The 12,415-nt window shown below is 47.4% G+C and overlaps 1 protein-coding gene across 2 annotated transcripts in view; it reads left to right on the forward strand.

Moving 5' to 3' along the window:
• Positions 1 to 5,583: 5,583 nt before the first annotated feature.
• The window catches only part of TUBGCP3 (tubulin gamma complex component 3), a 60,977-nt gene continuing 54,145 nt past the window's right edge, over positions 5,584 to 12,415 (forward strand). For both annotated transcript variants that reach the window (XM_024754002.1, XM_024754003.1), the window contains exon 1: positions 5,584 to 5,839. In XM_024754002.1, the coding sequence (XP_024609770.1) occupies positions 5,764 to 5,839 (76 nt within the window). In that variant the 5' untranslated portion in view covers positions 5,584 to 5,763. The remainder of the gene's footprint in view (positions 5,840 to 12,415) is intronic.

Here is a 12,415-nt window from a genome sequence, read left to right on the forward strand (position 1 = left end):
TACTAGGGCCAGCCTGCGCCGGCGAGGGCTTTAACCCAGGTTTCTCAGCCCACCTCATGTGCCTGGGGTGGTGAGGGGCGGGCACAGGGCACGGAGGGACCCACGCAGGAGGCAGCCCAGCTGTCACCTTTAACCTGATTCGAAAAGGGCGTCCAGTCCCTAGTCCCGGAGGCAGGTTCTATCTTCCAAAGATCAGACGCCAGCCCCACGTGCCGAGCACTGCAGATGCGACCCACCAGCTACGCGGACAACCTGCCCCACTGTGCACCTTCTCTTTCTTTACTCCTCACAACGGCTCTGCTTAGGCTTGAAGAATCTCTAAAGCTCTGTTCAGTCTTCTACCAAGAGAATCCACCTATTCCCAGCCACCCCTAGACAACAGCGTAAGAACATTCAACCAGATCATAGGTAAATTGGGAAGGTAAAGTTGGTAAATCCACTGTCAAAGGGGAGAGATGAGGGCAGGATGGAAATACTAGTCACAGAATTTTGTACCCAAACAAGGATATTTCATCCCCGTTATGAAAAGTCATTTGTATTGTTTTAAAATAGTGTTTAAAAAATTAATTTAAAATACTTTTAAAATGAAAGAAGCAACGTGCCGGTTGAACACCATACTGAAAAACGTGATATACTTCAAAAACTGTAAATACAGACCTGAGAAATAAGACAAAAGAACTCTGACAAAAACAATGCTAGAAAAGAGGGGAGTAGGGGCTCCTGCTTCCTAAGCCAGGGAGAAGGGCAAAGGTAATACTCAGTCCTGGTGGTGTTTATAGTAACGCTGTGTCAGATGTCAGCCTTCGAAAACTGATTACAATTTTTTAAAAGTATGAGAAGAAAACACTACATCCTCACAAAACAAGATAACAGAAAGGACGGTGGCTCAAAAGACTTCTTGACTTCTAAAGTAATTTATCCATCCACTTCCTAGGGTTAAATGACATGTTCCTGAAATATATGAGTTTTCTAAGTCTAATTGGAGTTTCTTTCTGTTGATCTGATGTCAAAACAGTAAATTATTATGGTCTCAAAAAAGAAAAGTGAATATCCATTTAAAACTTCATTGTAATTTGAAAGACTGTTCACTAGTTTTAGTCAATCAATCGTTACCGGTCTTTATAATCACTGAGTTGGGTACTGAAGGCCCTTAATCACAAAGCTTCCAATTGAGGCAACTTGAATGGGTTTTTTCCTACGATATCAAATGTGACATAAGAGATAGAATATGAAAGAATTTTAAATGTAGCCCATATCAAGGAGGAGTGAGACAGAGCAGCAGATCACACGGGGAAGGAGGGAATGCGAATTCCCAGATGTGGAAACTCTCTGTCGTGGTATCCCACATGACTGCCTCACCGTTTTACAGAAAAGTTGAGACGGGGGCACCTGACCACAGAATTCACTGTCTTACCACAATAAGCCACCGCCCAGAAGCAGTGGACTAACATAAACTACGACCAAAAAACAAAAAACAAAAAAAACAGTAAATTATTATGGTCTCAAAAAAGAAAAGTGAATATCCATTTAAAACTTCATTGTAATTTGAAAGACTGTTCACTAGTTTTAGTCATTTAGTCATTTAGTCATCAATCATTACCGGTCTTTATAATCACTGAGTTGGGTACTGAAGGCCCTTAATCACAAAGCTTCCCATTGAGGCAACTTGAATGGGTTTTTTCCTACGATATCAAATGTGACATAAGAGATAGAATATGAAAGAATTTTAAATGTAGCCCATATCAAGGAGGAGTGAGACAGAGCAGCAGATCACACGGGGAAGGAGGGAATGCGAATTCCCAGATGTGGAAACTCTCTGTCGTGGTATCCCACATGACTGCCTCACCGTTTTACAGAAAAGTTGAGACGGGGGCACCTGACCACAGAATTCACTGTCTTACCACAATAAGCCACCGCCCAGAAGCAGTGGACTAACATAAACTACGGACTTTAGTTAATAACATCGTGTCCATATTGGTTCATTAATTGTAGCAGATATACCACACTCGTGGAAAATGTTAATAATAGGGGAAGCTGTGCCTGGGGTGGATGGGTGTATGAGCTTTTCTGTACTATTTACTTAACTTTCTATAAGTTTAAAATGATACTGGGCTTCCCTGGTGGCGCAGTGGTTAAGAATCCGCCTGCCAGTGCAGGGGACACGGGTTTGAGCCCTGGTCCAGAAAGATCCCACCTGTGGCAGAGCAGCTAAGCCCACGCACCGCAACTACTGAGCCTGCACTCTAGAGCCCGCGTGCCTAGAGCCCATGCTCCTCAACAAGAGAAGCCGCTGCAGTGAGAAGCCCGCACACCGTAGCAAAGAGTAGTCCCCTCTCAGTGCAACTAGAGAAAGCCCACACGCAGCAACGAAGACCCAATGCAGCCAAAAAAAAAAAAAAAAAGATACTAAAAACCATTAAGTCTATTCACTATTTTTAAAGAACTCATGGCCATGAGGGAGTGTCCAAGAAGCCAGCTGAAACAGCTCCCAAGAGCCAAGGCTGGAACAATTTGAGCAAGAAAATAAGTGATGCATTATTGGATTATGACCCAAAGTATAAAAATAAATACCCACAAATGCATACCGATATAAGTAAATTGTTGAAAAACAAGCAAATGGGGGAGAATAAACAAATCTCCATGCAGAAAAATTTTACATAAATCTGTGTAGGTACCCCACACTTAGGGAAGGGGACCATAACTACCCACTCCCTAGGTATGGGCTGCACTGTGACATTCTTCCAAAGAGCAAGAAAGGAAAGAGAAAAGGAGTAACTGTACGAACACCACTGGAGGGCAGCTGACCAAGGTCCACACCAGCAGTGAGACGTCCAGTCAATAGACTGCAGCCTCGATGGGATGTGATTAGAACTGTTCTTCACCTCTGTGGACGTAGTGCGTTTATATTTAATGTAATTTGTGAGCTACTTTGGTTTCAACCTACCATCTTAATAGGTTTTCTCTTGTCCCTCCTGTTCTATGTTCATTTTTATTTCTTTTTTTTTCTTTAAGTGGATGACAAATTTTTATTGTTTTATATTCTACACTATCATCTATCTAGAGTGAGGGAAAGAGATTGAGTTATTTTAAGGGATTGGCTCACATAAGTGTGGGAATGGCAATTCCACAATCTGCAGGGTGAGCTGTCAGCTGGAGACCCAGGGAATAGCTGAAGGCCGCCTGCTGGCAGAGCTCCCTCATCCTTGGGGAAGGTCAGTCTTTTGTTCTATTCAGGCCTTCAACTGATTGGGTGAGGCCCACCCATGCTACGGAGGGCAATCTGCTTTACTCAAAGCCTACTACTTACATGTTAATCTCATCCCAAAACACACTCGCAGAAACACCTAGAACAATGTTTGACCACACATCTGGGCACCATGGCTAGTCAAGGTGACAAAAGTCACACTCGGCATTAAAATCCTGGTGGGGCTGCCTCTCGTACCAAGTAGGCCCCCAACCTTGGGCTACTGTAGCTGGAGTGTCACCCTGTTCATTTCCTACCAAGCCCCCTTTAGCTGGTGAGCCATGGCTTTTCACCTCCTGCCCCAAATTGAGCCCACCCCTTCTGGGACCAAAGCTGATGGTCGGGCAGCCACCATGCACTGGGAGTACCATGGCTCTCCTGGGTCAAGCTGTGTGGTGGGGACTGGAGCAGCCCTGGCAAGAAGACCACAGATGCACATTTTTCTCCCTAGAAGCTCCATCATTTTTTCAAGACTGAATGCTTTCCAATTTGTGGTCTATCTTTGGTTGATTTCCAGTGCCCTGGCTTGGTTCATCTTGGCAAATTGGTCCAGTTTTCTGCTTTTTTTTTTGGTGAAAAGGGGTTGCTTGCATCCTCACCCATCATCTCTGGAAGTCCCTCTGGCTTCATGTATTTTGAGGGTCTGTCATCAGGCACACGCGCATTTACAGTTGTGTCTTCCTAAGGAACTGACCCTTTTATCAGCACGAGATGTCCTTCTCTGTCTCTGGACACTCCCTGTCTCTGAGTCTATTTTACCTGATGTTAATGTGGCCACTCCAGCCTTGCTATCCTCACTGTTTTCTTAGTATATCTTTTCTCCACCCATTTACTGTCTACCAACTTTTTATATTATAATATGTCTTAACCTGTAATTAGGTCCTGCTTTTTTCCTTCACTCATTCTGGCAATCTTAGCCTTTTTTTTGGCCGTACGCGGGCCTCTCACTGTTGTGGTCTCTCCCATTGCGGAGCACAGGCTCCGGACGCGCAGGCTCGTCGGCCATGGCTCACAGGCCCAGCCGCTCCACGGCATGCGGGATCCTCCCAGACCGGGGCACGAACCCGTGTCCCCTGCATCGGCAGGCGGACTCTCAACCACTGCGCCACCAGGGAAGCCCAATCTTGGCCTTTTAATGGAGCGTTTCATCCATTAACACTTGTTGCCGTCATTAGAGTGGTTGGATTTAGGTACACTGTTTTAAAAGTTTGTTTTCTGTTGTCCTCTTTGATTTTTTGTTTCTCTGTCCACTCTTTCACTCCTTCTTTAGGATGACTTGAGTCCTTTGGAATTCTGCTTCACTTGCTGCTGAGAAGAGCCAACCTGATTCTTCAGAAAATGGAGGAAAGGCCAGACTCTGCACACACACACACACACACACACACACGAGGAGGGGTTTCCTGCTGTGTTTAAGAAGGTTCAGGTGACCTGGGTTTTCACGTTTTACCCAAACGTCTCCATCTCAAACCTCAGGGTCCACTTCTTCTCAATTAACCATCCACCCTTAACAGGAGAGACTTGGAAGGACTGTGTGTTGGACTTGCATCATAACTGGAGTCTGGTCCTCAGTTCTGATGACTTAGCAGGTACAAGAATAAGAGATTTCTTTTAGGGCTGTTATAGACGCCCTCTGGTTCTGCCTATGGCTGAGCCTCTAGCTAGAAATGCAAGGACCCTAGTTTTCCGCATGTACCCCAGCACAGTCCACGCCACCCTGTGCTCTCTGTAGCCATCATTACCCCTAACCGCAGCAGCTGCTTAATTTTCCCGTCTTGCCATCAGCCAGCCCTTTTCCCCAGGTAGCCACACGTGACCATGTAACACATTTTGGTGGTCGAGCCTGCCCCCTTCTCTCGCTCTTGTCGGACTGACTAGTTACCTGGGGCTGGGGGTGGGGAGGTGCCAAACAGCACTCTTATGAAAAGCTGGACAATGTGGCCGGTGTCGATGGTCAGCCACGTGTCGAAAATCGTAAAACCCTTGTACTTCTATAAACAGACTTCTCCACCCAAAGTGTAAGTAGAACCAATGATCCTTTAAAAAAAAATTATGGACTGTGAAAGCGCTGCAGGGCACCCTCCACTCTTACAGCAGGTCAGGGGCCGTCCTGACCCTCTGCTGAGAACGTCTGGGGGTCGGTGCCTTCCTGACCCTCGAGGACACCTGGGGACGTTTGTGCGTCTGAGCACTCCGAGCACCGGCGGCTGGGGCGCCTGGTTCCGGAACTTTCCTGGCTGGGCCGCAGTTGTCGGGAGGAACCCTTAGGCGGGAGCACCTGCGGTCCCGAGCGCCCGGAAGAAGCGGGGCATTGTGGGAGGGGCCCGCGTTTCGGCGGGTTCCGTCAAAATGGCGCCCTTCTTGCCGGCGCTGCCCGCGAGCCCTTAACCTGTGGGGGACCCGGGAGCCCGCGGGACGCGGGGCGGACGCGGGCGGCCGGGCCTCCGGAGCACGCCAGGCTCGGGGCGGGGCGGGCGAGCGCCGGGGCTTCGCGGGGCCCCCGCGGGCAGCCCCGGGCTAGGATGGCGACCCCGGACCAGAAGTCGCCGAACGTCCTGCTGCAGAACCTGTGCTGCCGGATCCTGGGCAGGAGTGAAGGTAGCGGGGCTGGCCGGGCGGCTGGGAGGCGTCCCCGGGGCTGGCGGGGTCGGGGCTGGCGGGCCTGCGGGCGCTGCAGCCCCCTGGGCGGGGGAAGGAGGCCGGTCCCGGGGCGGCTGAGTCACCGCTGCCCGGCGCGGTGCCGGGGTGCAGCCCGGAGGACGGTCAGCCGTCGCGCGTCCGCCTCCGGCCGCAGGGCCCAGCGGGCGCTCCCGCGCTTATCCGGATGGAGAGTGCGGCGCGCTGGGCCGGGTCACACGCCCGTGACTGCGCGGGGGCGACGCCGCGGAGGGGGTCCGGGTGGTGGAGCCACACAGTTTCCCCTTAACGTTAGCAAAGGAGCGCATTTGAGGATGATGCAAAGGTGCCTATGACGGTTACCTGCCACGTTTTCCTTAGACGAAGGGCTGAGGGTTGGTTGCTTTTGATGTGAAACCATTTCTGCAGGGTTCACATGGCGAGTCCTGCTACCAGACCAGTCCCGTGCAGTAGGTCAAGCCATTGTGTAGCTCTGGAGCCGTAAAATACGGCACAGTTTGTCGTCTCTCGATGTTTGTTTTGGCGGGAGGGAAGGGGGAAGAGGGGATGCACTACGAAGGGATCTTTTGGGTAATTGAAGCAACTGGGTTACTTATTCCTTGAGCACCATAATGTGGGAAAGAAAGTGTGCAGTTTTTGCAGGGAGACTTAAAACAAAATTAAAGAATTGAGACTGCATTTTGACCTTTCATGATTAGCGTACATAATTTATTTGGAGGTCTTAGGAGCAAAAAGATGAATTTTATTTGGTCAGTCTGCTAAATGACACTGACTTTACACGGTTCTTGCTCCAGTTTTTGAAGTTTCACTCTTTCTCTTTGTTCATCTAAGAAATCTTTGGGCTCCCCCCACCTCCAGGCACTGTGCTAGGCGCTGGTGATGCAGAGGTAGAGAGACAGGTAATTCCTCTCATAGATCCTACATTCTAGTGGAGGATATGTGATAAAATAAGTAAACTTAGGGGCTTCCCTGGCGGTCCAGTGGTTAAGACTCATGCTTCCAATGCAGGGGCGCAGGTTTGATCCCTGGTCGGGGAAACTAAGATCCCACATACCGTGCGGCGCAGCCAAAAAGTTAAATAAATAAAAATTAAAAACAAGAAGGTTTTCTCTCATCGTTAGAGTGGAAGAAACGTTCCTTATTAAAAAATATCAGTAAACTTATAATGTTGTTTAGTGGTGCTGTGATGAAAAATAAAGTCGGGTAAAGGGATCTTTTTTAATTTACAAGTTATTAGACTAGATTTAATCGTTTTTTAAAAATTAATTTAATTTTGGCTGCGTTGGGTCTTCATTGCCGCAAGCGGGGCTTCTCTTGTTGCAGAGCACGGGCTTCAGTAGTTGTGGCACATGGGCTTCAGTAGTTGCAGCACGCAGGCTCAGTCGTTGTGGCTCACAGGCTCTAGAGTGCAAGCTCAGTAGTTGTGGCTCGTGGGCTCTAGAACACAGGCTTAGTAGTTGTGGCGCATGGGCTTAGTTGATCCATGGCATGTGGGATCTTCCCGGACCAGGGATCGAACCCGTGTCCCCTGCATTGGCAGGCGGATTCTTAACCACTGTGCCACCAGGGAAGCCCAGGGTAAAGGTATATTGAGGGAAAGCTGAGGATACCTAAACAGAGACCTGGGTGGAGAGAGGGAGGGGTCCTGGAACACCTGTGCCAAGGTCTTGAGGAGGGCGGGGCCTGGCTGTTTTCTGTTTTTATCTCCAGCTCTTCTGTGTGTGTCTGAGTTGCCTTTCTGATTTGATGTTCCTGATCATAGGAGACACCAGGGAACTGAGATTGTTGGTCATGATTCACTCATGTTAAAGTCAGGGTTTGCGTTACACCCGTGGGCCCTCGGTTTTCCTCCAGGGATAAACCACACATTCATCCGTTTCCATTGTCACAACTAGACTTTGAAGGCCATTCATTCATTGCGAGGTGTCATCATGTTTCTCAAATTTCTTTTTTAACATTTGAGGCTCCTTTTGATTGACTTAGTTTCACCCATTCCAGGAGGTTGAAAAACTTTTCAGAAAGTTCTGCACCGTGTAGAATTGTGTCTAAATTAAGAGTAAATTGGCTCCCGTACACCTTAAACTTATACAGTGATGTATGTCAGTTATATCTCAATAAAACTGGAAGGAAAAAGAAGTAAATAAGCTGTCTGTGAGATCCTGAGGGGTCCTCTCAGAGTGAAATATATCATAAAATCCACTAAAACGATGCTCTCTTTATTCTGTTCTGGACAGCTAGGATTGCCAAACAGTTGTTTTCATAATTCCAAATTATGCTACTACTTACTGAAGAACATATGTCTTTAATAGCTTGCCTTGTTCTGTTTTAATTTATTCTTCCTTAGTGAACAAAGGAGCAGTGTTATTGCTGCCTTTACAGTGTTTGAGATTTTTAAAAAATTTCTTTTCATTGGTGGGTATTTTATCTGTTAACTTAGTAGAACGTTTGAGTAGCTACATTTTCTAGTGAGCTTACAAACAATTGGCCTTATTTTTTTTATAATATATTGCTTTTTTAATACTGTGAAATTGAGGCATGATAGACACTTGTTACTTTTAATGTGAATTTCATATGAATCAGTTTTCATAAAGTTTTTTTTTTAATTTGTAGTTAGCTTCAAGGGACCTTCAGAAGCAAAGCTCCTAGCCATAATGATGCTTGACACTTTTATAAAGTTCGTATAACCATTGCTGCCCACCTTTTCCAGCTTATAACACTTGTGAATTTGTTTGAAACACACAGTGCCAGTCAGTGAGAGGAGAATTCTCTCTCCACATCCTTGAGCCTCTCCTGGAGAACATTTTACTCATTATTACGTCTTTGGATAGTCATTATTTCTGTCTTTGGAAACAGTGTATTTGATGCTATAGTGTTTCAGCTCTGCCAGAGGCCACATTCCTTTTCATACTTTGTAATCCTCTTTCTAACTAGAGATTAAGAAGAAATACAGGAGTCTTTGTTAGGTAAGTGTTTTAGCACAAACGCTTAGGTAGGACTACAGTAGCCCACGTACTGAGGTCAGACGATGGCCCTGACTGGGAACAGCCATGTGAGGGCCGCGTGAGCCATGGTGCAGGCAGGGAAAGGATGTCGTCTTGGTTTGTGGACCACAAGTGGTGTTGCTGTGGGGTTTATGATTTTTGAAAATTGTGAAGATTTCTTGACGAAGTTCCAAACAAAGTGTGGTCTTTACCTTGGGAAAATCAATGTGTATTAAATATACATCAAAACATATTATGTGGGAAAAAAAAACTTATTATGTGTATGTTAAAATGTACACTAAATGTCTATTAATGTGTATATTGAAATTTTAAAGGTTTAGGCTTCATTTGAAAATTGTACTTAATGGGTTTATTATTGCTATTTTAAAATGAATTAGTATTTAAAAATGATCATGGTTTATGTTTCTAATACAGTAAGTATAGATTGATGTAACCCACATAAATAAAAGACTTTTAGGGGTCCTCAGTCTTAAAAGTGTAGAGGGGAATTGAGACCAAAAAGTTTGAGAACCACAAACTAGAGCAATGGTTTTGATTTTGTTTTTGTTTAGAGCATTGCTTTTCAACCAGCGCTGTGATCAGAGTCATCTGTGATCTCACGAGGACCTGGTAACGCTGGCTGCTTTGGGGAGAGGAGCGGTGGCCAGACAGTAGTGGAGGGGGAAGACTTTTTACTGTATGCGGGGTTACGTCTTTTCACTTTGAATTCTCTAAATGTGGCACTTATTCACAACTAATGTTGTGGGCCCCATCTCCAGAGATACTGGTCCTGGCGGTGTCTGTTGGAGCTTGGCGTCTGGAACACAGTCATTCCGACCTGTGTCTGGGGTGGGGATTGCTGGTTCAGGTTACTGACCTGTTGGCCTGTCCTTTACGGAAGCAGTGTCACGTGCGCACAAGCCCACAGGTAGAAGAGGTGCAGGAAGGCAGGAACTTACGACGTGGACAGTTTGTCCTCCGTCACTCTCTGGATCTCTGGGAAGCACACGCCTGTGGAGTTTTTGTAATTCCTGGGGACTCGCTTATTTCTGTGCACCTTGGAGTTCAGTGGTTGTCTTTTACCTGAACGTGTGGGTAATAACCCTTTCAGGATACAGAGGCAGCTGTCTTCCATCTGAAACCTCCTGGGCCCACACCTGCGCGCTCTCTGGGCCTTCGCGTGTCGGATTGAGATCCTGTGGTCCCACGGTGTCGCGGCCCTGGCTTTGCACCTCCTCCCAGTTTCTCTCCCACCCCGCAGCCAGAGGGTCATTTCTGTTGAAGGCTGATTTTGTTTCCTGTCTGTAACCTACAGGATGAAGACCCCATTATCTTGCTTAAAGTTAAAAAGTAGGGGTGCTGTGTTGAGTTGTGGTTTTGATGGCTGTGCTAGACAAAATGTACATTTAAATGACATTTTTAGGTTAATAATAATAAAGGTAGCTAACGTTTGTTGAGTCCTTGCTGTGTGCCAGACGCTCTGCGCGCCCTCTGGGAGGTGGCAGTGGTTCCTAGTGGCCTCGTTTTAGAGCCGAGGTCCCTGAGACCTGGAGCGGTGAAGTGCCGGCCCGCTGTCCTCCGGCTGCGGCGGGCAGGGCCACGCCGGGAGCCCAGGCCTCTGATCCCGGAGCGTCTTGTCTCGAACTCACTCGTTCCTGCTCCTGCCGCTGAGTAGAGGCGGGAAAGCCGTGGCCCTGCCTGTGGGTGGCCTCTCACCTGCGTGGCTGGAAGTGTGTGTGGGCAGCACTGCAGCGGCTCTGGCACTCGTCAGGCAGTGTATCCTTGAATTCACCGGTGCCATTGCTTCTCGAAGAGATGTCGTGGGAGGCTTGGCAGGGGGTGTACCTCCCCTTCCCCGCTCCTGAAAACCGCCCACCCCTGGCACATACCCAGAGCAGATTGGAGGCGAGAGTGCTCTGGTACTCTGTGGTCCAAAATTTGAATACTCCTATTTTTAGTCGTGGGTTAAGCCACATCATCACAGAGCTGCCGTGTGGACCTCCTTGTCTGGGACTCTTGATGGAGTGCGTTTGGCTTTGATGATTTGGATATTAGAATCCAGTGTCATTTGTCTCCTCGAGGAACAGTGTCCTGAGTAGCCCTGAATCCCACGACTGTGTCCTTTCCACCTGGGTCTCTGGCTTTTCACCTGGCAGGCTCCTGCCTGTCTTAAAGGTCGCTTCCTCGGAGGGGCCTTGCGTAGCCAGCCTGTGTCACGACGTCTTCCCTGTTATTTGCCGTCGTAATGTCCTGCTTATTTCTTAGTAGCTCTTGTCACAGTCTGATTACCTTGTGTCTCAGTTTTTTGTATTCTCACAAGGGCTGCCTCGTTAGCCACTATTTCTTGTCTATTCTATTCTTAGGGCCTGTACTGTTTGGCACGTAGTAGGTGCTTTGCAATTATTCATTGAACTACTGATTGAGTTTACTTATACTTTAAAAATTGGATGATGTTTTGGGAGTGTTACAGGAGAAATCGGTGGTTGGCATTGTTTGATACTTTGCATTTTAATCTTTGATGATAGTCATTATTAAAGAGAATAACTGCCTCTGCTAACCTCCTTCACGGTCTGGATTCTACGCGTCTACCTTTGAAGCACAAGATAGGTGGGTTTGGTTTAAGAAATAGCTGATGGGTTTTTCAAATACTTTATCATCAACAAGAAAGATAGACTGGAAACTTGGCTGGCAGGCAGATAGGGAAACTGCAGTGCGGCTGCAGAGGTGGGAGGGATGTGGTAGACGTACAGAGGTGTGGAGAAGGTGTGAAGACAAGGAAGAGGAGAGTGTGTCTGGTACTGAGGAGGTTTGAATTTTGGGTGGGAGAAAATTCAAAAGTTCATGAAACTTTCAGAGTGGGGATTTTTCTGTGATGTCCTCGAGGATGTTGTTAATGAACTGCTGTTTGTAGAACTCAGGATCATGGTAATCTAAAAATGATTTTTAACTAAAATAGTTATACAAGCACTCCTTTTAAATAAGTGATGTTCAGTGACACTTAATATTTAAAAAATTAATGTATACTTGGTGTAGAAAATGATTAAAGTGGGAAAACATGAGGAAGAAGGTCTCCCCTCTAATCCTGTGACTCCACAGAAACAGTGTGAGTTACTTCTGTTTGCTCCTTTCCCCCATGTGTACACTCGCCTTCTGTGTTGTGGTGCAGTGGTGTTTAAGGAAGACTCCGCACGTGCGTGTGTGTGTGTGTGTGCGTGTGTACGTGTGCTGGAGGTGGGAAGGCGGTCTGAGGAGCTAGGTGGGGGAGGGTGTGTCAGGGTTCTCAGCTGGACATGAGTGAGGCGTCCTCAAGGAAGGGCAGGACCGCAGAGCATGGCAGGTGTGTCGTGAGCTGGGCCAGGAGAGGTGGCAGGTGGCAAGGGGCCCAGTGTTGTAGGCCTTCCTCAGGATCAGCCTGACTGCGTGTGGGTAATTTACTCCAGGGGCAAAAGGAGGAGTAGGTCACCGGCTACTCGGGAGACTTGTTGAGATGGGCTAGTGGCTATGGAGTGATCATAGTGGGATACACTTTTAGAGGTCGAGTCAGCAGGGTTTACTG

This window comes from Neophocaena asiaeorientalis, unplaced genomic scaffold (assembly GCF_003031525.2).
Source record: "Neophocaena asiaeorientalis asiaeorientalis breed wild unplaced genomic scaffold, Neophocaena_asiaeorientalis_V1.1 scaffold684, whole genome shotgun sequence".
Lineage (NCBI taxonomy): Eukaryota > Metazoa > Chordata > Mammalia > Artiodactyla > Phocoenidae > Neophocaena > Neophocaena asiaeorientalis.